This window comes from Trachypithecus francoisi, unplaced genomic scaffold (genome assembly GCF_009764315.1).
Source record: "Trachypithecus francoisi isolate TF-2019V2 unplaced genomic scaffold, Tfra_2.0 Lachesis_group9, whole genome shotgun sequence".
NCBI classification, from domain to species: Eukaryota; Metazoa; Chordata; class Mammalia; order Primates; family Cercopithecidae; genus Trachypithecus; species Trachypithecus francoisi.
The window spans coordinates 44524639-44551866 of record NW_022681474.1 but is presented as its reverse complement, the minus strand read 5'-3'; the positions used below and the strand labels follow the sequence as shown (position 1 = coordinate 44551866).

Genomic DNA, 27228 nt, shown 5'->3' with positions numbered 1-27228 from the left:
GACAAATGGCTAATATCCAGAATCCACAAAGAACTTAAACAAATTTACAAGAAAACAACAACCCCATCAAAAAGCGGGCAAAGGATATGAACAGACACTTCTCAAAAGAAGACATTTATTCGGCCAGCAGACACATGAAAAAAATGCTCATCATCACTGGTCATCAGAGAAATGCAAATCAAAACCACAATGAGATACCATCTCACACCAGTTAGAATGGTGATCACTAAAAAGTCAGGAAACAACAGATGCTGGAGGGGATGTGGAGAAATAGGAACACTTCTACACCATTGGTGGTAGTGTAAACTAGTTCAACCATTGTGGAAGACAGTGTGGCAGTTCCTCAGGGATCTAGAACTAGAAATACCATTTGACCCAGCAATCCTATTACTGGGTATATACCCAAAGAACTATAAATCATGCTACTATAAAGACACATGCACATGTATGTTTATTGCAGCACTATTCAACAATAGCAAAGACTTGGAACCAACCCAAATGTACATCAATGATAGACTATATTAAGAAAATGTGGCACATATACACCATGGAATACTATGCAACCATAAAAAAGGATGAGTTCATTTACTTTGCAGGGATATGGATAAAGCTGGAAATCATCATTCTCAACAAACTATCACAAGGACAGAAAACCAAACACCGCATGTTCTCACTCATAGGTGGGAACTGAACAATGAGAACACTTGGACACAGGGTGGGGAACCTTACACACCGGAGCCTGTTGTGGGGTGGGGGGCAGGGGTAGGGATAGCATTAGGAGAAATACCTAATGTAAATGACGAGTTATTGGGTGCAGCAAACCTACATGGCACATGTATACCTATGTAACAAACCTGCATGTTCTGCACATGTATCCTAAAACTTAAAGTATAAGAAATACAATAAATAAATAAAAAGATGCCGCCCTCACAGATCTATTGGTAAGATTAAATAAGAGCATGGATGCAGAGCAACAGGGTCAGTGCTTGACACAGAGAACGTGCCAATGTCCTCACATCCCCTCCCTTTCTCTTTCCTCTGTTTGTTAGACGGCTCTTCCCAACACGTAGAAATCGACCTTGATCCTGGTTAGTCCAGTTTCCAGGCAGTACTCCACACCCAGTGCCCGAGTATCTATGAATGGTTGATTCTCCATGGGTATTATTCATAAGGTCCAGGGCTGTCCCTGAAGTTCTAGGGACCTCCATGAAGAGACGAAGAGAAAGCAATACAAACCTAAGAGTCCCTATTATAGCAAAACCCCAGTGAGACCGTCAAGTCATTCTGTGAAACTATCTACACCCGCAAAACTTGGTTAGATGTCGGACGCCTGAGCTACCACCACTCTGCCCCTCGGAATCCTTCGTCCTGCCCTTCCAGGTCACTGAATTCCACCTCTGGCTTTCTCCCAGTTACTAATAATGCCAACCGCCACACGAACATAAACGTTGCTTCTTACTATATACACTGCTTGGAAGACAACATCTTCCCAGTATAGGGTCCACGGCGGGAGGACAAATAACAAAAAGAATGCTGAGAAACAACACTTTCCATAAGCACTTCACAGTCACAAAGTGCTGCTATGTACTTGACTTCATTTAATGTTCACAGGGTCTGAGCTAAAGTATTATTTACATCCATTTGACTGGCTAGGACACTGATGCTTGGTGAGCCTAAGGTGCCGGCTAAAGGTCACACATGTACTAAGTAAGTGGTTAAGCTGGAGTCCAAATAAGAGACGCGGTAACTCCACCACTGGAAAAGCTTCTCTAATCACAGTGTTGCCTACTGCACTTCTGCTAACTCTCAGAAGCTGCTAAAGGCCTGGCTTGGAGGTCTTCATGAGAGACGTTCTAGGGAATGAGTTGGAGATGAGACCCAGGCTTCGAGAAAGGGATGATCATCCAGTCCTTGTGTTAATAGGAGGGAGCACTCAGGTAACCAAGGTGAGAAGAGGCCTGAGGACCAGGGTAAGAGGTGCCCGCATGCCCCAGAGAGTGCAGCAGAGAGCAGAACAGTGGGCCCTAGGGCCTGGCGGGAACAACCTCTGGTCTCTTCTGCCCTACTGCTCTACATCTCTGAGACCTTCCAGCCCCACAGCCCAGAGCCAGCAGCCTTGCTTCTCTTGCTCTAGCTCTCTCTTCAGCTCGAGTTTCCACCAGTTTCGCCCCCACCACCCGCCCGCATTAGTATCCCTATGGGGATACCTTATGGAAATCAATGAGATCCGTGAGCGTTGCATGGCGATTGGGGTCCACACCCAGGAAGCTGTAAAAATCTCCAGAGGCATCCACAAGAAAGTGCTTGAACCCTTTCTGCAGGCGGTAGGAGAGGGTGTAACCCCAGATTTTCTCACTGACCCGGACCAGGAACGCTCCCTCAGTCATGTTCTCCAGGAGATCTTCTGCATCTTCTCGGCTAATTATTCCTGATTTAAAATAGGAAAAACAAAAAAACAAAAAAAAAACACAGCAGGTTCTGCAACTGCCTCCCCATGATCCTCCACTCCTCCCTGCCCCTCACCCTGGGGCTCGGTGCACATGCCATCCACACAGTCCAGGGTGCCAGGAAGGAAACAGCCCCAAGGGCTGGCCAAGCACATGCCTCCTTCCAAAGAGAGGGCATCTTGGCCCAGCACCACCGCCGTGAGCCTGGGGGCAGAGTTTCTACTAGGACCTGAATTAAGCGTGCTTTCCTCCACATTGAGCCATGCTGATTTGGATTAATTGGGTAAGCAACGAATTAGTAGTGAGCTGTGATTATAGCATTATTGATTATAAACATAAGTCAACAGGCTTGTGAAAAGCCTTAAGAGGCCTGCTTTAAAGACTAGTCCAGAATGGCTGCTGATGACTAACTCACTTATTTCTCTAGCACCATAAATGAGCACCTAAAAACAGGGTTTTCCCTTAAAAAGTAAAAAGACTTCTTCCAAATACCTGTGAACACCAGGCAAAAAGTTTTTTAATAGGGGTATAGAATCAAGCTTCACTTCAGCTCAAAGATCAAAACTTTCTAAGGACTTGCAGTCCTACACAATGTGGTTTCATCACAGTTTGGAAGTCTAGTTGGCCTTGGAGTCGTTGATACGCTGGTAGCAATCCCCTGAAATGCACTGAGGGAGCTGCTGTTATCGGGTGATGTAAGAGGGGTGATGTAGAGCAGGTTCCAGAGGCAGGTAGGTGGGAAGAGGAGGGGAAGCCAGAAGACCTGGGTTACGCCCACCCCCGACCTCTGCCAACCTGGCTATGGAATTTTCAGCCAAGCCCTCAACATCTCCAATGTCCTTTGACATTTAGATGATCATAACCCAAATACTTAAAAGGTATGTTATGACTTTCAAGTTGAATAAAGGACTCAAACTCATTTCATACATGGAGAATAGCTGTGGAGATGCTGAATCCTGTTATCATCTGTTATTCTGGAGGAGAGGTGAATTGCAACACATTGTCCCTTTGCTCACCCATGGACTTACCCTTTCCACACTGTCAGTGATAGGCATGGGGATAGAGTGGCCAAGCTGCCTATCTCCACGACCCTGAGAGGCTCTGTACACCTGTGACTTCTCCCCAGTACCCAATGCCACTCCCGAGCCAGTCACAGTCAGGCTCCCCTCCCATCAATCTCTGGCCTCACAGGGCACACTCGAGACTTCCCTTGGGCCCAAGGCAGAGGACACAGAGGCAACCACACTGCCAAATGATCTACCCTTCAAAGACAGTTGGTGCAATCAGGGGTCACCTATTTCCTCCTTGATCAGGACTTACAGCAAGAGGCATCTAAGCCACCCACCCCTTCCCAGTCAAGCTCTAGAAGCAGAAAAGGAGGAAGAGTAAGAGAAGGAGGGAAGTGAGAAGCCCTGTCGCCACAGGGTGCCTGAAAAATAAACAGTGCCCCATGCAAGAAGGAGGATGCACCCCAGTGCTGCCCTCCAAAAGGCCTTGGGGGCTTCATACAGAAAAGCTGTGACAGCCAAAAGAGGACCAAAAGGGAAACTCCAGGATCCCTCAAAACTTCCTTCACCTACCTCCCTGCACTGTCCTTCATCTACCTCCCTGCCCCAACACCAGAACACCTGGGCCCTAAAAGAGGCTGCAGCAGGGAGATAAGTAAGGGGAGCTAGAGGCAGGGCCAGGGCCTCTGAGGAAGAAGGACCAGAAGACGTCACCCTCATCCCCACCCCAAGCACCTCAAGCTGAGGCACAGATAGGGCTAGGGTTGGAGAGGAGGGGAGTGTTACTAGGGTGAAAGACTACAGTCAAATTAAATACAATTCAACTTTTTTTTCTTTTAAACGAGTGTCTTTATTGCAATGTTTATTACTTTCTCATTGATAAATAAAAATTGTACATATTTATGGTATACATGACATTTTGATATATGTATGCACTGTGGGATGGCTAAATCAATCTACTTAAGATTAACATACGCATTACCTCACATACTTACTTTTTGTGGTGAAGACACTTAAAAATCTACCCTCTTGGCTGGGTACAATGGCTCACGCCTATAATCTCAGCACTTTGGGAGACCGAGGTGGAAGATCAATTGAGCCCAGTGTTCAAGACCAGCCTGGGCAACATAGTCATAGTTGTTGTCTCCACACTTTTTGTGGAGACAACCATCTCCACAGAAAATTTAAAAATAATTTGGGCATGATGATGCACACCCACTTGGGAGGCTGAGGCAAGAGGACCATTTACACTCAGGAGTTCAAGGCTGCAGTGATCTGTGATCATACCACTGCACTCTAGATTGGGTGACAGAGCAAGATCCTGCCTCAAACAAACAAAAACTGTCTTGGCAATTTTCAAGTATACAATATATCATTAATTGTAGTTACCATGCTGTACAATAGATCTCTTGAACTTATTCCTTCTGTCTAAATGAAGTTTTATGTCCTTTGACCAACATCTCCCCAGTGCCTGCCTCTCCCAGCCCCTGGTAACCACCATTCCACTTTCTGCTTCTGGAAGTTCAATGTTTTTAGATTCCACATATAAGTGAGATCATGAGGTAGTTGTCTTTCTTTCTTTTTTTTTGAGGCGGAGTCTCGCTCTGTCGCCCAGGCTGGAGTGTAGTGGCCGGATCTCAGCTCACTGCAAGCTCTGCCTCCCAGGTTTACACCATTCTCCTGCCTCAGCCTCCCGAGTAAGCTGGGACTACAGGCGCCTGCCACCTTGCCCGGCTAGTTTTTTGTATTTTTTAGTAGAGATGGGGTTTCACCATGTTAGCCAGGATGGTCTCGATCTCCTGACCTCGTGATCCGCCCGTCTCGGCCTCCCAAAGTGCTGGGATTACAGGCTTGAGCCACCACACCGGGCCGAGGTAGTTGTCTTTCTGTGCCTGACTCACTTCACTTAGCATAATGTCCTCTAGGTTCATCCATGTCGTCACAAATGACAGGATTTCATTCTTTTTAAAGGCCAAATACTATTCCATTGTGCACATATACCACATCTCTTTACCCATTCAGCTATTAATAGACACTTAGGTTGGGCCTGGTGTGGTGGTTCATGCCTATAATACCAGCACTTTAGGAGGCCAAGGTGGGAGGATCGCTTGAGCCCAGGAATTAAAAACCAGCCTGCGCAACATAGCAAGGCCCTGAATCTACAAAAATTTTAAAAATTAGCTGGGCATGGTGGCACATGCCTGTGGTCCCAGCTACTCAGGAGGCTGAGGTGAGAGAATCACATGAGCCTGGGAATTCAAGGCTGCAGTGAGCTACGAACATGTCCACTTAGTGGACAACAGAGTAAGGCCCTATTTCAAAAATAAATAAATAAATAAATAAACAAATACTTCCCTTGATTCCCTATCTTGGCTATTGTGAATAATGCTTCAATCAACATGGCAGTATAGATATGTCTTTGACATACTGATCTCACATCCTTTGGATAAATATCCAGTAATGGGGTTGCTGAGATGATGGGGTACTTCTATTTTAATTTTTTTTTTTTTTTTTTTTTGAGACAGAGTCTCGCTCTGTCGCCCAGGCTGGACTGCAGTGGCCGGATCTCGGCTCACTGCAAGCTCCGCCTCCCAGGTACACGCCATTCTCCTGCCTCAGCCTCCCGAGTAGCTGGGACTACAGGCACCCACCACCTCGCCCAGCTAGTTTTTTGTATTTTTTAGTACAGACGGGGTTTCACCATGTTAGCCAGGATGGTCTCGATCTCCTGACCTCGTGATCCACCCGTCTCAGCCTCCCAAACTGCTAGGATTACAGGCTTGAGCCACCGCACCCGGCCTCTATTTTAATTTTTAATTTTTAAGTATTTTCATACTTTAAGAGAATGTGCAAAGGGTCTCTTTCCTCCAACACTTGCCAACACATGTTATTTTGGAGACTTGACTTTTTAACATGCCAAAATGACCAAAGTGACGATGTCATGTGTCTCACCCACCTAAAACCCTTGAGCAGCTTCCCCCGACTTCCAGCAGAGCCCAGGCTCAGGCACAGCAGACAGCAGGCTCTATGCCCCGCCTGAACCTACCCCTCTGGGCTCATCGCACTGTTTGGTATCGGCTGCTCCCCACAAGCCGACTTTGGACTGAGGCCACATCCCAGCCCCCTACACTCCAGCTGACCCTGACTCCTCACCGAAAGCCCCATCCTCTTCTCTCCCCAGAATCATGGGCTATGGGCAGCCTACACTCTACCTTTGTGCAAGTTAGGAAAAGATGACCTTCTGAGTAACTGAATTAGAAAAACATGCCTCTCTGGGCCAAACCCACAAAGCTTACAGCTTGACTGAGAAAGGCGGTGCCTGCACATCAATCCTCTGCTCTCCCCAACTATCCCCACCCCTCAGGTCCCCCTGTTCAGTGTACAGCCTGCTCAGCTGACCAGGAAATCCTTTATCTCCCAGGAGATTCTCTTGGATATCCCATATTTGGGTTTTTGTAACATCCTGCCAAAACCTTACAGTAGATTAGTAAATAGGCTGTGAGCAGCTCAAAGCTGGGGAGCATGCTGCCCAGGCCTCCCTCCAAGACAGAGACCTGTTGCTGGGAGCAGCATCATGCCCTTCAGGATCCTCCATGGGTTCATGCTCTCCGCAGGGTGCTTCCAGCCAAGGGCAGGGCACAGGGGTGCTAGAGCCACCATTCCTACCTAAAGCAGGACTCCTCGAGCAGGCAGTCTTTGCGCTGGGGCTCTCAATCAGCCTGGCCAAGATTTTTCTCTGAGCTGCACTCCAGGAGCAGGCTCCCTCACCAGTCATCCTTCTTCCCTCTCTCCCTCCACAGGTGTCAGATGTGTACTATGTTCTGAAGACTCTCCCTACCTTCTCCCACACCCTCCCCCTCTTTGTCTTTCACAGGCATTTCCTCCAATCAATCTCTTCCTCTTCTGCTTCAAGGAAGACCTGACAGACACAGACACCTCATCTTTACATCCTCCATGCCTGGGACATTGGCAGGGATTCTGGAACAGTGATCAAGAGCACGGACACAAATCATAGCCCAGGGACTTATTCCATGGGTGGTCTTAAGAGCAGGTGACTTCAACCTCTCTGAAACCAAGTTTGATGTCCCATCTATTAAGTGGCAGTGATATAACAGCTACATCTTAAGGCTGTTTGAGAATTAATAAGTTAATGCATGAACATGTTTAGTACAGTGCTTAAAAATCACAATAAATAAATAATACAATATAACTAGCTGCACTGGATGCACTAACTATTCTACACATGTGTTAGTGTTGCAGACTGCCTGGTGCTGGTAGCTGCAATGGTCATAGGACTGTCAGGCTGTGTCCTCCGCGCCCCACAACCCGACACACACACAGTCAATTCTCTCAAACATGGGCTGCTGAAGGTGACTTCCTCCTAGGGGGGCCCAGCCTGTGCCATAAACTTAGCCGGGCCATTTCTGGGAGACTGCCCAGGTCTCTGTGAATTCTGCCTCCTCTTTGATACTGCTGATATAGTTTGGATGTGTGTCCTCTCTAAATCTCATGTTGAATTGTAATCTGCAGTGTTGGAGGTGGGGCTAGTGGGAGATGATTTCTCATAAATGGTTTAGCACCATCCCCTTGATGCTATCCTCAGGATAGTGAGTGACTTCTTGTGAGATCTGGTTGTTTAAAAGTCTGTAGGATCTTCCCCCTCACTCTCTCTCTCTTGCTCCCCCTCTCGCCATGTGATATGCCGGCTTCTCCTTTGCCTTCCACCATGGATTGGAAGCTTCCGGAGGCTTCACTGGAAGCCAAGCTGATGCTAGGGCCATACTTCCTGTACAGCCTATAGAACTGGGAGCCTATTAAAACTCTTTTCTATATATTAATAAATTACTCAGTCTTGGGTATTTCTTTTTTTTGTTTTTTTTTTTTTGAGACAGAGTCTCTCTCCATCACCCAGGCTGGGGTATAGTGGCGCGATCTTGACTCACTGCAACCTCCGCCTCCCAGGTTCAAGCAATTCTCCTGCCTTAGGCTCCTGAGTAGCTGAGATTACAGGCGTGCACCACCATGCCTGGCTAATTTTTGTATTTTTTGTAGAGACGGAGTTTCACCATGTTGGTCAAGCTGGTCTCAAACTCCTGACCTCATGATCCACCTGCCTCAGCCTCCCAAAGTGCTGGGATTACAGGCTTGAGCCACCATGCCCGGCCGAGTATTTATTTATAGCAATGCAAGAATGGCCTAACACATTTGCCTAGAAATCAAAATTGCAATTTGGCACAAAGCCAAAGGTAATATAACCTCATAGTTCAGGATAGCAAACAGCATTCCACAGAAAACCCAACCCCTCAAGAGAATTAGTGTAGGATGCTTGCAAGGAGAAGCTATGTTTTCCTTCCCCATTCACTTTGCCCTCTGTATGAGTCCGTTTTCACACCCCCGATAAAGACATATCTGAGACTAGTCAAACTAAAAAAGCGTATCGAACTTACAGTTCCACATGGCTGGGGAGGCCTCACAATCATGGCGGAAGGCAAGGAGGAACTCACATCTTACGTGGACGGCAGCAGGCAAAGAGAGGAGCTTCTGTAGGGAACCTCCCCCTTGTAATACCGTCAGATCTCGTAAGACTTATTTGCTATCACGAGAATAGCACAAGAAAGACCTGCTTCCATTATTCAGTTACCTCCCACTGGGTCCCTCCTGAACACGTGGCAATTCAAGATGAAATTTGGGTGGGGACACAGCCAAACCATATCACCCTCTCATCTCTCTCTCCCCCTGGATTGCCTCTCAGCCAACTGCAGAGTGTCTGGGAAATAAGCATGAATCATCACCCACCTCTGCTTCTTCTAAGCACTCTACAACCTCCTGGCTGAGGAAACAGGGGAGGGCCCCACCTCACCCCTTCCAGCTAGGGAGCTAGCATACTGTCAGAGTCCTTGAAACTTTCTCACTCTACTAATGAGTGGGCCTGGCTAAGGGATGCAGTCTAACCAGCCAACACTCCAGGGTGACAATTTTAGAATGAATATTGGAGAATGCAACTGAAGATTGATTCTGAGCCAGTTCTCATTCCCAGACAATGGTAAACATTGTTTCTCCTATAGTTTTCAGGAACATTTTCTCTCCCCACTTCCTTCCTTTTCTTCCTTTTCTCCTTCCTCCCTTTAATAAATATGTATGAAGTGTCATCTAGAAGCCGGGCCCCAAGCTGGGCACCTGGGAGTCAGCAGTGAATGAGAAACAGTTCTTGCCTTCCAGAAGCTCTGACTCTGGACAGAAATGAAGACTGATGGGAATTTTTTAATATAAACATAAAAGGCTACCTGTGAGCAATGGTGGTAAAGGCCACGTAAGCTGTTGAATCAGGCACTGTGGCTGCACCTAGGGGAGGCACACCACCCAGTTCTGGAGCCCAGGGGCAGAAGTGATGGTTTAGACTGAGTCCAGAAAGGGACAAGAGTGAGCAAGGCAAGGAGGGAAGATTGCAAAAGTCATTAGCACGTGGCTCTTTGTGGCTGGAGCAGGGGGTTAGGTGGGAGCTGGGCAGTGGCCAGAGGTGTAGGAGAGACAGCAGTCAAGCTCCAAAGGGTTCTCCATACTACTGAAAGGATTAATTCTGAAGGCAGTGGACAGCCACTGATGTTTCCTATACAGAAGAAAGACACAAGAATGTTCAAGTGTAGAATATGGATTTAAGGATTATGGTTCAGAGCCAAGGATTTCAGCTCAGTGAGGGCTTCCTCACTTAAGAATTGCTTCGTGGCTACATTTCACAGTGTACCATTGATATCTGGCTCTCTGACCCCTACCCTCCCAGAAATGGCTTCCATTTTGAGGCATAGAGGTAAAAGGACACACTGAAGCTCCTGTGAGACGCTTATGTCACAGCCAGCACTGGGCACCATCTGGGGCCTCTGTGACCCTTCTCCTTTGGTCTTCCTACCAACCCTCATCACCAGTTCACAACAGAGGACACTGAACGTCAGGAAAAGAAGAGATTCACCCAAAATCACAGAGCTTAATAGTCACAGAGAATCTATTGAGTGGTGGAGGCAGATTTGAACACAGGTCCTCGGACTCCAAGTCCAGTGTTCTCTCTGTTCTATACCATGTTGTCTCATGCAAAGGATGGTAAATGCTGTGAAATAAACAAGGAAGAGGTTGAGAAATCAGGGAAGGCTCTGTGGAGGCACTGAACGGGAATGTGAGGTGGGCCTTGAAGGTCGGATAGATTCTGTGTAAGCAGTGAGGAGTGGTAATGAGGTGTGAGGGAGAAGAAGGGACAAGATGAGTGAAGAGTCAGAGTGAAGACCAGAAATGACACATCCATGGGGCATTTATATAAATCTAACATGAGAGAAGCTTAATCTAAATCTCAGGAGGTTAAGACACATGGCAGATGGAATGGAAAGTCTGTAGAATCCAAGCCCCACAGGAGAAGAGAGGAGGCAATATTTTAAGAGTGCATAGTTAACAATTATCACAGACACATACTATAAAACTAGGCAAAGATATTCAATTCTTCTTTTGTCAACCAGAGAGAAAATGCAAATCACTACAAAGAATAAATAATTAGCCTTACAGCAGACTTCTCAGTTGCAACCATAAAAGCCAGAGAACAATGGAATAAAAGTTTCAGTATGCTGAGAGAAAAATAACTGTGTTTAATGAAACTACCTTTCAAAGAAAAGGAAAAAATAAAAAAAAAAACTTCAGAAAATAATTTGAGCTGGTTGATTTCTAAAGGAAATTCTAAAGGATGTACTTCAGGAAGAAAAAAAATTATCCTGTATAGAAAATCTGAGATACCAGAACAAATGATGAGCACAGATACTGTAAGTCAATCTAAAAAAGTTGACTTACAAAACAATAATAATAATGGATAATTTGAGGTTTTGAAAAAGATGGAACCATAATACTAGATGATATCTTAGCAGTAGGGAGTAGGAGTTTCAAAATTCTGTTTAGGGAGAGGGTAAAGATATATAGAGTCAGCCCTCCCTTTCTGTGGGCTCTGCATCTGCAGATTCAACCAAGTGCAGATCAAAAATACTCAAAAACAGGCTGGGCATGGTGGCTCCCACCTGTAATCCCATCACTTTGGGAGGCTGAGGTGGGCAGATCACTTGAGGTCAGGAGATTGAGACCAGCCTGGCCAACATGGTGAAACCCCATCTTTGCTAAAAAAAATACAAAAATTAGCCAGGCATGGTGGTGCAGGCCTGTTGTCCCAGCTACTCAGGAGACTGAGACAGGAGAATCGCTTGAACCCAGGAGGTGGAGATTGCAGTGAGCCAAGATCACACCACTGCACTCCAGCCTGGGTGTCAGAGTGAGACTCTGTCTCAAAAAAAAACAAAAAAAAATTCAAAACCAAAAATGAATAAAAAACAAGAAAACAATTTTAAAAATACAAATAAAAAGAATACATTACAACAACTATTTACATAGCATTTACATCATATTAGGTATTATAAGTCATGTATAAATAATTTAAAGTGTAGGAGGATGCACCTATGCTATATGCAAATGTTATGCCATTTTACATAAAGAACTTAAGCATCTGCATATCTTGGTATCCACAGGGGTTCCTGGAACCAATCCCCCAAAGAAACCAAGGGACAACCACATTAACTTTAGAATCTGCTAAGTGTACATATTAAATCGTCTAAATTAACTACTGGAAGACAGACATTGAGAGTGGTAAAATCTCCAAATAACAGAGGTGGAAAAATGGAAGGAGAAAAAAAATGTTTTCAATGAAGCATGAGAAAAGCAAATAACTGAAAAATAAATACACTGTGACTCCATTTATATTAGGCTGAAAAGCTCACAATGCTAAACATTTGGAGATTACTGTATAGCAATAAATGAAGCAAAGAAATAATGGACAAAATATTCAGCATAGGGATCATATCTGTTAAAGAGAGAAGGTTACAATGGAGAGAAGCACACAAGTGAGTGATTTAGGATTTGGTGCTATTCCCACTTAAGCTTTATTTATGCCCTTCACATATGTGTATATATATGGTAAATATTCAATAGTTAATATTAAAAATAATTTAATATTGTTGGTCTGCAGTTTCTCACACATTACTGCTATGGCATTCATTCAAAATTGGTCAATGTCCTTTGGAGGCAGGGCAGGTTACCACCTAGAACAACAACAGAGTCACTAATGAGTTTTCAATTTCCATGCTGGCTGTCTTGTGTCCCTGAAGTATGGTTCTCAGCCTTGGCTGATGCCCAGGTCCCACCTAGAGCGAGTTTGGTTAATTCATTTGGGCTACATCAAGCAGTGGTATGGTTGAAAATATTCTCAGTTGATTCTAATATGTAGCCAGATTTGAGACTCTGGGCTAGAAAGTCAGTAGTCTTGCAAGCCAGGAATGGCAGAGATATAAAAAGTGACTCTCACATTCTAGAAACTCCCTCTATATTCAGAGCAATACTTGGAGACCTGAACATAGAGTTTTATAGACCTATTCTAGAGGGGATATAGGATAAGTCCTGTGAAAGTCCCTGCCAGACAGGAAAGAGAAGGAAAGACCTTTTTCTAGACTACAGCTGGGAAGAGGTACAGAAGAACTGGAGGAGCTGTCCTTAATCCCTCTTCGGCAACTCACACGCCAGAGTCTGAGAAGGTCGCTGAAAGCAGGAAGTCCTGTACCCCAGTTTCTGTTGGAGAGTCTATCAGTTACTCTGTGCCTGCGTAATGTAGCCACAGCTAAACAGAAATGGTATGTGTAGAGAGGTCTAAGGATGGTGATGATTCCCAGCCTCACCAAGTTCCAGTGAGGAATGGTAGGGATCAGGAGTTCTACCACATTCTAGTGTGGGATATGGAGCATACAGGTAGAGTAACCCTCATATATGGCTGGAGGAGTGGAAACTAGATCAGCCTTCCAGAGAGCCATTAGCCCCGCCTAGTTAAATAAAGTGCACATGCACCCTCCAGCCCAACAGCTCCACTGCTGAAAGACACTGCACAAGTTCATAAGGACCCCGTGAAAGGAACTCAATGATTAATTGTAGGCAATCTGGGTATCTATGACTTGGGGAGTAGATCAGTGAAATTAGGCCGATACACCCAGTGGAGTACTGTGCAGCAGTTGGAAATAACAGAGCCACACACAGCATGCATCTAACTGTCTGGTGCTCAGTGAGATAAAGGAAACACAAATGATATTTAAAGCACCTCACACTATTCATGTAAATATAGGTAAGTATGGGGTAAGGGGAGTAGCTTCTGCGAAGATGTCTGCAGGGGCAGCAACATCATTTTAAAATCTCTCCAAATCTCCAAATAAGATCAGGCAGTGCAACTAAAGAACAAAAGCCAAAGTCCACGGACTAGGTTTACAACAAAACTAGTCATGTGGTATCCTCATGAGCCTTGCTATGGTCTGTGTCCATCAAAATTCGTATGTTGACATTTAATCACCAATGCGATGGTATTAACAGAAGGGGTCTTTAGGAGATGATTAAGTGGTGAGGGTGCAGGCCTCATAGATGGAATTAGACCCTTTATGAAGGAGGAGGTTCATTCTCTTCTACCTTTATGTGGTAAGGGAACACAGCATTCAAGGTGCCATCTTTGAAGTGGGGACTGAGCCCTCAGAGATACCAAACCTGCCTATGCCTTGATCTTAGACTTTCTAGCCTCCAGAACTGTAAGGCAATAAATTTCTGTTCTTTATAAAGTATCCAGTCAGCGCGGTGGCTCACGCCTATAATCCCAGCACTCTGGGAGGCTGAGGCAGGCGGATTTCCTGAGGTCAGGAATTCGAGACCAGCCTGGCCAACATGGCAAAAACCCGTCTCTACTAAAAATACAAAAATTAGCTGGGTGTGGTGGCACACGCCTGTAATCCCAGCTACTCGAGAGGCTGAGGCAGGAGAATCACTTGAACTCGGGAGATGGAGGTTGCAGTGACATGAGATCACGCCACTGCACTCCAACCTGGGCGACAGAGTGAGACTCCATCTCAAAAATAAATAAATAAAATAAATTATCCAGTCTCAGGTATTTTGCTATAACAGCTCAAATGGGCTGAGAAAACCCCAAATAATAATGGTGGTGGGAATAAACCACTAACACAAGACCTTCATGATACCAGTGTCTACCCAGGACAAAGAAGAAATAAACAACAAGGGTAGGCCGGGCGCGGTGGCTCAAGCCTGTAATCCCAGCACTTTGGGAGGCCGAGACGGGCGGATCACGAGGTCAGGAGATCGAGACCATCCTGTCTAACACGGTGAAACACCGTCTCTACTAAAAAAATACAAAAAATTAGCCGGGCGAGATGGCGGGCGCCTGTAGTCCCAGCTACTCGGGAGGCTGAGGCGAGAGAATGGCGTAAACCCGGGAGGCGGAGCTTGCAGTGAGCTGAGATCCGGCCACTGCACTCCAGCCTGGGCGACAGAGCGAGACTCCGTCTCAAAAAAAAAAAAAAAAAAAACAACAAGGGTGGCTAATGGATCCAAGAGCAGTCAACAGAATTCACTGGAAAGCAGGAGACCAACTGAGAGTAGCTGCGAAAACTTGGAAGAGTTCTGCCCTCCCCAACCCTGGGTGAGTGCAAGGGGCCCACCATGAGACCCCCCAGGGCCACCTGCCACCACTGTGAGTGAAATCAAAATTGAGCAAAATACAGGCAAATAGAGGAAAGAAAGAGAAAGTTTAGACCCATGGGGAAGGGACAGAGCCTGGAGACCCCAGAAAGCAAGCTGCCCTATTTGTGAATACCACATAAAAACAACAGAAGCAGCAGCACCATGGAGTTAGAAATGCTTCCCTGGCCCTCGTTTTACTGGAAAAATTCAAGAAAACTAATTTCATGTAAAAATTAGCCACAGAAAACATCAAGGTCAAATCACATACAGCATCATCATGTGAAAAAGAAAGGAGCAGAACAACTTCCCTGTGGGTGATATATACACAATGTATATGTAAGAACCCTTTCAACGGATACACATGAAGCCTATCGGAATGGCTGCTTATTACAGAGGAAAGGGAATGAAAATGAAGGAGAATAAGTAAATTAATAAGGAACAGCCTGTGTCTTCTGACAATAATAAGCCACAGGTGTGGGCAGGAGAGAGATGGCCAATAAACTCAACTCGCAGCACTTAGGACTTCTTAAGAGGTAGAAATAATTAAAATGGTCCAGCTCTCCAAAGGGCCACCAAGAAAAGAGGCAAGACTTGGCTGGTGCAGTGGCTCACACCTGTGATCCCAGCACTTTGGGAGGCTGAGGTGGGCAGATTACGAGGTCAGGAGATTGAGACCAGCCTGACCAACATGGTGAAACCCCATCTCTACTAAAAATACAAAAATGAGCCAGGCCTCGTGGTACGTGCCTGTAATCCCAGCTATATAGCAAAGAGACCCCAGGAGAAGTCAAGGAAGGGTCAGGTAATGTTTAGGGAATGATCAGTGCAGAGAAGGGGACCCTCAGACCCCCACTGTACTGGAGAACAGACCATCCTTCCACCAGCTGTGGACCATCAGCAGTAGATGTGCTAAAACAGGACTGGGCTTAGAGATGAGCCACTGACCAGGGCCTTTCTTTGGCATTCTCCCAAAGCTGTGAGCTTTCCCTGTACCCAGACAACATTTGACGAAGGGAAATGACATTGGAGAGACCCATCAAGCAAGGAGAAGCAGGATGCTGAGCTCAAAATGATTGAATATTTGCTAGAAAACCACAGCTAAACTGAGACTCTTACACCAGACATAGGGTTATCTTTAATTGGAAATTTTAAGTTATTTATTTTTAGTCATCAACAGGAAGTGTAGGTACAAAGCAAGATGAGATCACTTATAAAAACAAGTAAATAAGAAGCTCCATCTGTTGCACTTCCTCCTAGAAAAAAATTTAAGTCTGAAGGAGATGTAGATAAAAATACAGACATAGTTTCCCAACACTGCTGACGTTTTGCCTGTCCCGGGGGCTGCCTTGTGCACTGCATGATGTTTAGCAGCATTTCTGGCCTTTACCCACTAGATGCCAAAAGCACGTCCTGGTTATGATAATCAAATGTGCCCTCAGGTACTGTCAAATGTCCCCTGGTAGCACAGTCACCCTGTTGAGAATCACTTACATGGACATGACCAGAAATCTCTTTAATACATTGACAACTGAATAAAAAGAAAAGTTGTAGAACAAGAAAACCATAGTGTATGGTATAATGTATGCAAGAAACATGGCTTCCATAAGAGTTTATTTTAAAATTATCAAAATTTTGCAAACATAGGATCTATGAGAACAAGAATTTTGTGGGTTTTTCCCCTACTACATTTTCATGTCTAGAACAGTGTCTGGAATGTAGACCTTCAATAAAGAGTGTTGAATAAATCACTGAGTAATTAAAATTACAACCCAATAACTAGCATTTATGGAATCCTAGCATTATGTTAACCACTGTGCTGAGAATGTGATAAGCACTAGCTCATTCGATCCTCATAACAATCCTTTGAGATAGATACTCTTATTCTCCCCATTTTTGTAAAGTGGAAAATCAGGCTGAGAGAGATTGGGTTACTCGCCAAGGTCTCGTAGCTAATAAATGGCAGAGCTGGGATGGGGTGCAGCATTTTTTTTAAAGTCAGTCATATTCACAAGGCTTGTACTCTTATTAGACTGTAAGCAACCTGTCCTCCTCAGGGACAACCCACATCCAGATTCCACATCCAGAGCCTTTGTATGGATCCATTCTCGCACTACTATAAAGACTGCCTGAGAATGGGTAACTTATGAAGAAAAGAGGTTTAATTGACTCACAATTCCGCAGGCTGTACAGGAAGCATGGCCATTTTCCAAGACTTTCATGGCTGGAGGCATCAAGAAACTTACAACCATGGCGGAAGGGTGAAGGGGAGGCAAGCACATCTCACATGGGAGCAGGAGAGAGTGAAAAGGAAGGTGCCACACATTTTTAAACAACCAGATCTCATGAGAACTCACTCATTATCATGAGAACAGCAAGGGGGAACCGTCCCCATGATCCAATCACCTTCTACCAGGTCCCTCTCCCAACACTGGGAATTACAATTCAACATGAGATTTGGGTGGGAACACAGAGCCCAACGATATCAGCCTTCCATGCACGATGTCCTGGAGAATGTGTGGGCAAGGTGTGGATTTGTATAACCTGCTCCTGCTACAAAGCCTACTGAAGTCTCTCAGCAGACTGCTGTTTTGGATGAGCCAAGATAGCACTTCTAAGCCCTGACCGATTTTAAGGCTGACCACAGTTCAAGAAGCAACGCCCAAAGAAGCCTGATGTGGAGGGTAAGGAGTGGCTGCAAACATCTGTAAAACAGAAGTGTGCCCAGACTCCAGGACAGGGTCTTTTCAGGTTGGGTAAATCCATTCCCAAGGACTAAGAGATTAAGTATACTATCCTGTTGAAAGCTGGTGCTAAAGCCAAACAACGCAGTTTCCAATCATCTCACTGCCACTATGGCCTGATCTTGAATACGTAAACCTCTCTTAAGTGGTCAGATGGAATTGCATTAGTATCACCCACAGTTATTGGCCATACTAAGTGAAATAATACCAGGTGGATAATGGATGATAGGACCACAGTGGCTGCTGCAGCCAGGCCTTGGCCTAAGCCACAAAGTCCAAGGGTCAGTGGCAGAAGTGAACAGAGTTATAATTAAGGGAACTGAGGCAGAAGCCCAGCATTTAGATTGGGGGCCTTGATGGAGACTTCAGGAGAGACGCATTTGGGCCCATCTGCAGGTGTCCAAGCGCCTCTGGGCCCAAGCACCTGAGGCTGCCATACTGACCATAGCACTCCCAGTGGGGCCTCTACAGAATAGGACAGGGCTGTGACACAGGGACAGAGATCCTTCAGGGTAGCTACCCTCTCTCCCATGGTTACAGGTTGCAGTAAATAAAGATGAGAAGGCAGGGAATGCAGAAGAGCAGAGGAACACTGGCCTGACAAACAAGTCCAGGCTGGCTTTCACCCTTCCTGTGCCAGCACTGACTATCACAGGCAGGCCACTGCAGCCCCAGTGGCCCCACCTCAGTGGGGCCATCAGCGCCTAACTCCTCTTTTACTGTGCCCTGAGCACAAATCCCGGTGCATCTTTCCTGACACCTCCCCTATTCGTCTCCCTGGATTCCATACAGATGTTCTCAGATAGCGCCAACAACTTCACGTTCACTATTACAATATTTACTCCATCAGCACTAATCAGCAGCACCCTGGGAAAGGAAAGGCATTGTAAGCATACTTTCAGAAAACACTCTGCAATAATAGAGCCATAAATCCGTAAGTTAGCAAATCCTCAAAGCCAACCCGGAATTCTGTCCCCAGCCCCTCCACCTCCATTCCATTCCCTGAAGTTATTAGCTCAGAATTGAACCTGAGTAACCAAATGAGCTCTTTTTATTTCTCAGTTAGGACTTCACCCTCAAAAGAAAGAAACGCAAGCAGGCCAGCCATGACGTTTCACTTTTTATGGATCTCAATTTATCTCACGTGCATATTTCTTAAAGCTTTCACCGCAGCTACACCTCAATGGCTGACAACACCTCCATTACCACTTAGCTATTTCTCATTCATTTTTGTGACTTTCCTTTCTTACCGCTATACTTTCCAGACGATATCATTAAGGAGGCTGGAATTATTAAGCTCTTCATTCTCAACAGTATCTCAAAATGTCCTAAAGCCACAGAGATTATGATGAATGAGCTCAAATGCCTTCATTTTTTTATAATGCCAAATGAAATTTAACCATGGCTAACTGCTGAGACAAGGGTTTCACTAGACGAGCTTCTTGGTCCCAGATATATTTATGCACAAGAGGCAATATCCATGCCTATGAATGTCTGCTCCAAGCTGACCTTCCAGGTTCTAATCACCAACGCTGCTGTTCATGAGAGAATGGTATCACCCAGTAAAATGACTTCTGAAACTGGCTACAGCAAGATCTTGTATAATACTGACCTCCATTGGATGTATAAATTTATAGCATGATTGTTTAATGTCAGTCTCACTGACTAGACTGACAGCTTCGCTAGAACAGAAGCCAGGTAATTTTTCCCTCTGTGGTGGACATAGATTGGTCTTGCCTGCCCAGTATCATTCAGTGGCTGTCTTCTGGCAAGGGAACTGTGACCTTTCAGGAAGCCACATACTCTCAGTCTATGCAGTTCCAATAGGGTGTTCTCCACCTACCTACTCTAGGCATGACCATACGACCCAGGGCTAGCTAATCAAGGCAGATCACCTGCCTGACCACAGTGATTGGTCCAGAAGTGAACATGTGACCAACCCAGACCCAACAAAGCAGACTATTGGGACTAGTACTGGGGCTATTGAGAGAGAGGCAGGCCCTTTCTTCTGCTGGATTTGAGCCAGGGAGAATGCAGGCATGCAACCTCAGGCTGATGCATTGCTTGGGAATGAAAACAACATAGAAAACAGAGCTGAGAGATGGGGAGAGGCTGGTTGCTGAAAAGCCTAAGCTCCCTGGATCAAGCAAAGCCTGAAGCTAGACCTATCTGTAGGTTTTTCCGTCTTATGAGCTGAAAATTCCCTTTTAGGTTACATCAGTTTGAATTTTTTGTTGTTGTTTCTCACAAGTGAATGTAAGTTCCGTGGGGGTAGGGAAGGCATCAGTTTTGTTCATTACCATACACCCTGTACTTTGCACTCAACACAAGCTTGACAGTAATAATCAACAAATTATCTACATGCCTTTACTCAGGGAGTCTGCTTTCTCTTGCCCCTGTCTAGGTAACTCAACAATCTGAAACACACCATTCCCTGTTTTACCCTCATTATTGCATAAGGACTTTGCAGACTGTATGGGAACTCAGATGCTACTCTTCAGGAATTCTATGAGGGTGGCACCGGCCTCGGGAGGAGCAGACACTTTCCTGGTTAGCAGTAAGGCCGGGCAGTGTTGGCTCCATAGCCCAGAGACAGCTGGACACCTCCTAAAGAAAATGGCCACCTCTCCATCCTCAAGGAGACCACCTGGACTAGAAAGAAACTGATTCCCCAGAGCACCGTGTGCCCTGGAGCAGCTACTGAACCTTCCCCTCAGCTGTGAGATGGTAGCAAGGCTGCACTGCATCACAGGTAAGAGCATGGATTCTGAACCCAGATCACCTGGGTTTGAATCCCACCTCCCCCACTTACTAAAAACATAACCATGGGCAACTGACTTCACCTCTCTGTGCCTCAGCTTCCTCATTTGTGAAATGGGGCTAATGCTAGTAGCAAGTGCATGGTGATGTCACATAGGATTAAATAAATGAACATATGAGAAATGTTTAAAAGAGTGTCAGCATACTGTAAGCACTATGTACATAATGGCTACCATTGTTACCCAGTCCAGAGAGTTGTTTGGGAAGTAAGTGAAATACTGGATGTTTAAGGTTTACTTGACACAATGCCAGTGCAAAGTAAGTGTTCCCAAATTGCTAGTTAAAACACAAAAAGCTCATGTGATCCCACAGGTGAGGCTAACCACCACATCCCATAGATACCAGTGAATGTACACCTGACAAAAAGTAAAAAGTCAGATGTCCTCTGCCCAGGGATGCCACTGATCCAAAAGGTACTTTCACGCACCAGACAGATACAGCCCCATACAGGATGCGGGGCTTGGAAGCAGAGTGGACACTGGAACTACAGACAGCTGATAGGAAAGGGTTAAAATCTCAGGAACGCCATTAGTATCTATGCTTTCCTAAAGCAAAAATAGTTTCATTCTTCTTTGTAGTCTCTTTTTGAGACTAGATAGCCAGCGCACACTTGAAAAAAAAAGGAAGGAAAATATTCCTTTATTTTTTAGGTAGAACCGCTAAAGCAAGAACTTAACAGGAAAGTGGGTCAGCTGACCTACTTTTTTTTCTCCTCTAGAAAGTTTTGCATTTGAGATCAGAGTTGGTAGAAAATTTCCATTCTAAATTCTGCCCAAGAGAGGAAAATTAGCAATGTCGCTTGCCATGATGGATTGTGACATGCTAACCAGCCTTCCAAATGGCCCCTGCGTTACACCTAATGACTTTTAAAAAATGTTTCAAGATGGGTATCATACTCATAATAGAAGAAAATTCAGACTTGCACTTTTTTTTGGAAGGCTAAATCACTGTCATCTTTCTTTTGTGCACAGGTCTTTTTCTTTATTTCTGAGTTTTAGTAGTGACATAACTTTGCACGCCATAAAGAGATGAACGACCTTGCACGTGCCTCGGTTCCTGATGTGCCACCATGTTTGTCTATTCCATAGAACAAACCAAAGCATTTATTGCATGACACCATGTTCTAAACACTTTAAAATGTTGATATATTTAATCCTCACAACACCACTATGTACTGGGTGTTCTTATTTTCTCCACTCCTGCTTTCTTCAGCAATTCTTTGCTAAACGTGAATTTTAGTGCCTGAGTCCACACTGCCAAGATCCTGAAAACTCTATCTTAACTCCCACCTCTCAAGAGATTCCAAATCTTCACCAGCATTTCCTGTCTTCCCACTAATCCTAGAAGCCAAGAACAGGGGTTTGGACTGGCACACTCTCTCCCTCTTAGCTCCAGAAATTCTAGTTCCTGGGAGCAATCCCAAAGACCAAACAGGGCATTCCCAGATTTTCCCTCAAGCTGGGTCAGGAAACCAGTGCCAGCTCTGATTGCCAAGGTCAGGAATGAGGGGAGGTGAGACTTAAAATAAAGAACCCAGGCCAAGCCTAAAACAAGTTCACCGAATATATAGTAAGGGATTGTAAATGCAGAGAGGGCACTTTTCTGTCCCAGTTTCCATCCCTGGATGGCAGTATATGCAAAGAGACAGCCAGAATGGAATAGGTAAAACTAAGAGCCAGAAACCCTGTTTTACATCCCAGCTCCCCTGCTGACTGCTGGACAAATGTGGGATAGTTTCTCAGGCTCTCTGGTCCTCAGTGGGGTCACCTGTGAACGGCTAACCATGACCAGATCATGCAGTAATTGGCAGTGCCATGGGATGCAGGACTGCGTGGCAGCATCATGCCCAAGGATGGCAAAGGTCAGCAGCAGCCAGCCTGTCCAACCCCTTCCTGCTCCGTGCAGCTCAGAAAGGTGACCTCCCTCCCAGTGCATGCAGTCAGAGGGGCCAAGCCCCCAACTCCATTCCCACTCAGCTGCTGCTTCCCAGGGCACAGTCCTTTCCACCTCTCTGGGGGCTGCCTCCCTGCAGGACAGCCAGTGGGTTTGCCCCTCATCCACAGGGCTCCCAGGAGGGTTACCCAGGAGGGGATCACCATTGCTTACACCTCAGTTTCTACACCATGAACACAGCATCAACAGAGAAATGAGCAAGGTGAAGTCCGACAGTCACAGGGTGAACATCCTCAGTCCGCAGTCCACAGACTCCCAGGCACCCACCCTGTGGCCAGCCCCAGGCCCTGGCCAACCTTTCCAATGTTCATGACAACCTGAGCAAACTTCAGTGGCTTGGCAGGGGCAGGGCCAGCAGTCGTGGAGCAATGTCAGCAGTGTTTGCCCTCAGAACCACACTGCACGGCAGAGGTCAGGAGCAGAGGGTATAAAGGCCCTCCACTCCCCATTCTGGGGGCAGTCCCCATCAAGAGTGCCCAATAGCAAGCTGCAGCCATCAAAAATGTTCTTTCTTCTATTAAAGTGAAACGTGTTTCTTCAGAATCCCCATCCATCCCCAGTGATATGGTTTGGATATCTGTCCCCCTCAAATCTCACGTTGAAACATGATCCCCAGTGTTGGAGGTGGGGCCTGTTGAGAGATGTTTGGGTCATGGGGACAGATTCCTCATGGCCTGGTGCAGTCCTGACCACAGTGAGTGAGTTCTCATGAGATGCGGTTGTTTAAAAGTGTGTGGCCCCTGCCACTACCCACCTTCCTCCCACTCTCACCACGTGACATGCCTGCTCCAGCTTCACCTTCTGCCATGAGTAAAAGCTCCCTGAGGCCTCCCCGGAAGCCAAGCAGATGCTGGTGCTACTTCCTGTGCAGCCTGCAGAACTGTGAGTCCATTAAACCACCTTTCTTTACAAATTACCCAGCCTCGGGTATTTGTTTACAGCAACACAAAAACAGCCCTCACACACCTGGAGCCCAGTTCTGACCTTCTTAGTAATCCCCCTTTCTCAAGACAGAGCTCCAGAGACTGAGGGGGTGGTTCTGTTCCTCTACCCATTCCTCCCCACAGCTTCTCCTTTCCAAGATAAACATTCCCGAAGTAATCATTAAAATGACTTCTGTGATTTATATTTCCTTCCCTTCCCTCAAACACTGCAATGTTTTGTTTGTGTGCTGTCATCCGAACAGCAATCCGGAGGAGTCTGAAGATGTGGGGCCTGTTCTAGACCCTAGCAGCTCTGTGACCTTCAGCATTCTTCTCTGAATAGATTCTGAGGTCGCAGTGGAAGCAGGTGGGAAGAAGTGTCCATTCTACTTTGGAACTCTCGCATCTCACAGGAAAGCGGCCCCTCACTGCTGGGATCCCTGAACTGTCTACATGGCTAGGGAGTGCCTCCTCCCAGGTGGGGTCTCCCCTTTGTGCTTGCTCACGAAGAAGCATGCCACTAACACCCCACAGAGGATAGCCAAAGGCCCACCCAAGCCCAGGTGAGGCCACACGTGAGATCTACTCCCAGCACCTGAGCAGGGTCACATGGAGATAATTTACCAATGCCAATGACATCACCCACCGGGTAGTCCCATTCTGTGCCAAGCCTCCCTAAGGGCAAGCAGCAAGGCAGCCAATAGGTTGTCGCCCAGACAATAAATCATAGACCACATTGTGACTGTTTTTGTAGAAGTAAAGCTCAGGAAGAGAAATGGGTTCTGACTGAGCCAATGTTCTGACAGAGAACATTCTTAATAATTTTAGATACATGTCGAATTTCGAAAATAGATTTTTTTCCCCCAAAGCCAAGGTTGTATGTACTGGCACTTCTCACAAGTAGTTATAACTACAAATCGCTCTCACAATTCCTGGAACATAACAATGAACAAAGGAGAAACAAGGAATTACTATCACTCTTTGTAACCCAGGAGACTTTACCTAGACCCTGTGGTCCCAGAGAAAAGCCTGTTTCCGGTGCCCTCTCACTCTGCCCTCTGAGCCCATTTCCCCAAACCTGATTTCCCAAAGGAGGTAGAGCCTCTAGTGGTTGACCCCAGACCCCAGGAAACATCAGGAAACACACTGGCGTGGCTTTTTTGGTGGACAAAGCACTCCTGTTGGCTCAGTCTTCCTAAGTGTCCTGTGAAGCAGATGTTACAACGCCAGTTTCACAGATGGGGAATTTAAAGGACACATCCAAGGTCACAGAGCTGCTAAGTTCCAGAATGGACCCCATATCTTCAGATTCTCTGTCTACTTGCTGTTTGGATAACACTGGCACAAATCCACGTGTTTGAGGAAAGGGAAGGAAATCATCCGAGTAGTCATGTTTAACCTGCATCTGAAATCTAACTAAATTAACTAAGACTCTTCTATCCAGGAAAGAAAAGATTTGTATTGGGATTCTGACAGATGACATTATTGGCTCAAATTCTTCTTCTCTCCCTGTTGCCACACCCTTTGACATAGGACTCTGCAGTTCCTTGTAAGAAAAAGACAGAATATATTTTCCCATTCCTCAGTTCTGTGAGGTATTAAGGCAAAGCGACAAGGTGCTGGCTCTAAGACTAAGGCTCAAGAGCCTGGCATGCTTCCAATTGCTCTCTGATGTCTGTCCTGTCACCATGAGAAGAGCACGCCTGAGCTACCCACCGGTCCCAGGAAGAGTGTAAGAGTTCCATGGTACAGAGATGCCCCAGCTGAGACGCCCAAACAAGCCCAGCGAGAGCCAGGTCCCCTGCCAACCCGCAGCAAAAACTCCTTAACAATTAAACTGGTGCAGTCCACCTGCCCCTGTAAGAATTGGTACAGAGGAACTTCTAAGCCCTCCATCAGGGAATTCCTATACTGAAAGAGAAGCTGGAACACACTCACTGTTCCAGACTTTGGGATTTTTACAAGTGAGTAAAGTTGGGGGAAAAAAAAAAAAAAAGCAGGGGTGTGGGAGGTCCTGGGTTGCTAACTTTTTGCTTTTTCAAGCAAAGGCAATATATAAAATTAACCATGACTTACTATCACCATCAATTCATAAAAGATAGGGCATTTTAACACTAAAACTGAGGAAAGGATATAATCTTAGAATATGACACCATCCTTTCTAAGCAAAGTTACTTGGCCACCCTCCATATGTGAGCCTTTTTCTTTCCTTCTGTCACAGATCAATGAAAATTCTGTCACCAAATAGCTCCAGCCTGTGTAACAGCAACTTTTCTGCACGCTTTATGGTAGAACTGTCAGAAGAACATGAAATTAGCTACATAAATTATGAGACTTAAATCTTGGTACTGTTGTTGGTTCTGTGACAACATAAAAGTTACCTTAAAAAAAAAAGTCAAAGAAGAAAACAAAGCTAAAAATAAATTTGAGCACCTCGGCAGTACCTTCTCCACTGGCTACCAAAGGCAGTTGGAGCACCCAAGCACAGCTGCCCACCCTCACCCACGTGCCACTCCTGAGTTACACTCCGCAGTTCCCTAAGATGCCAGTGCTGCACTTCCGTGACCACAGTAACGTCTGAATAAAAAGCAGTGGTGACTTAAATGGAAGCTCTACGGGGGCTACAGGGACACATAACTGGGACAGAAGGGAGAGGCAGAGAATCCTCAGCACCAGCTCCAGGGACACATGGCTCAGTCAGCCATGAGTGCTGTCTTCTCTCTGAGCCCTAAAGAGCCAGTGCAACCTTCTGCCAGATGTGTGGTGACCTGGGAGAAGAAAGAGGTCTGAAAGTGGACGGTGGTCACAACAGACTAGATTATCCTTCAAAACTATCCACTGTAACGTGGACGCCACATTGGCTCTGGCTAACGGAATGTGAGCAACAACCTCACGTCAGTGCCCTGCAAAAGCTTTAGGAGCCAATGTGTGGTTCTCCAAGTCTCTCATTTCCCTCTGTCGAGAGATCATCACCGTTTTCTTTTTTCCTTTTTTTTTTTTTTTGAGACAGAGTCTCACTCTTATTGTCCAGGCTGGAGTGCAATGTTGCAATCTCAGCTCACTGCAACCTCTGCCTCTCAGATTCAAGCAATTCACCTGCCTCAGCCTCCTGAGTAGCTGGGACTACAGGCACCCGCCACCTCGCCCAGCTAGTTTTTTGTATTTTTTAGTACAGACGGGGTTTCACCGTGTTAGCCAGGATGGTCTCGATCTCCTGACCTTGTGATCCGCCTGCCTCGGCCTCCCAAAGTGCTGGGATTACAGCCTTGAGCCACCGCGCTCGGCCTTTTTTTTTTTTTTTTTTTTTTTTTTTTTATTTTAGTAGAGACAAAGTTTCACCACGTTACCCAGGCTGGTTTAGAATTCCTGACCTCGGCCGGGCGCGGTGGCTCAAGCCTGTAATCCCAGCACTTTGGGAGGCCGAGACGGGCAGATCACGAGGTCAGGAGATCGAGACCATCCTGGCTAACACGGTGAAACCCCGTCTCTACTAAAAATACAAAAACTAGCCGGGCGAGGTGGCGGGCGCCTGTAGTCCCAGCTACTGGGGAGGCTGAGGCAGGAGAATGGCGTAAACCCGGCAGGCGGAGCTTGCAGTGAGCTGAGATCCAGCCACTGCACTCCAGTCCGGGCGACAAAGCGAGACTCCGCCTCAAAAAAAAAAAAAAAAAAAAAAGAACTCCTGACCTCAAGTGATCCTCCCGCCTCAGCCTCCCAAAGTGCTAGGACTACAGGCATGAGCCACCGCACCCAACCGACC

General features: G+C 46.0%; 1 protein-coding gene across 4 annotated transcripts in view; it reads right to left on the bottom strand.

Moving 5' to 3' along the window:
* SH2D4B (SH2 domain containing 4B) overlaps positions 1 to 27228 on the bottom strand; it is a 116354-nt gene that overhangs the window by 10210 nt on the left and 78916 nt on the right. For 3 of the 4 annotated variants that reach the window (XM_033209287.1, XM_033209289.1, XM_033209288.1), the window contains exon 7: positions 2208 to 2428. The exons of the other annotated variant lie outside the window; for it this stretch is intronic. In XM_033209287.1, the coding sequence (XP_033065178.1) occupies positions 2208 to 2428 (221 nt within the window). The remainder of the gene's footprint in view (positions 1 to 2207; positions 2429 to 27228) is intronic. 4 annotated transcript variants of the gene reach the window in all.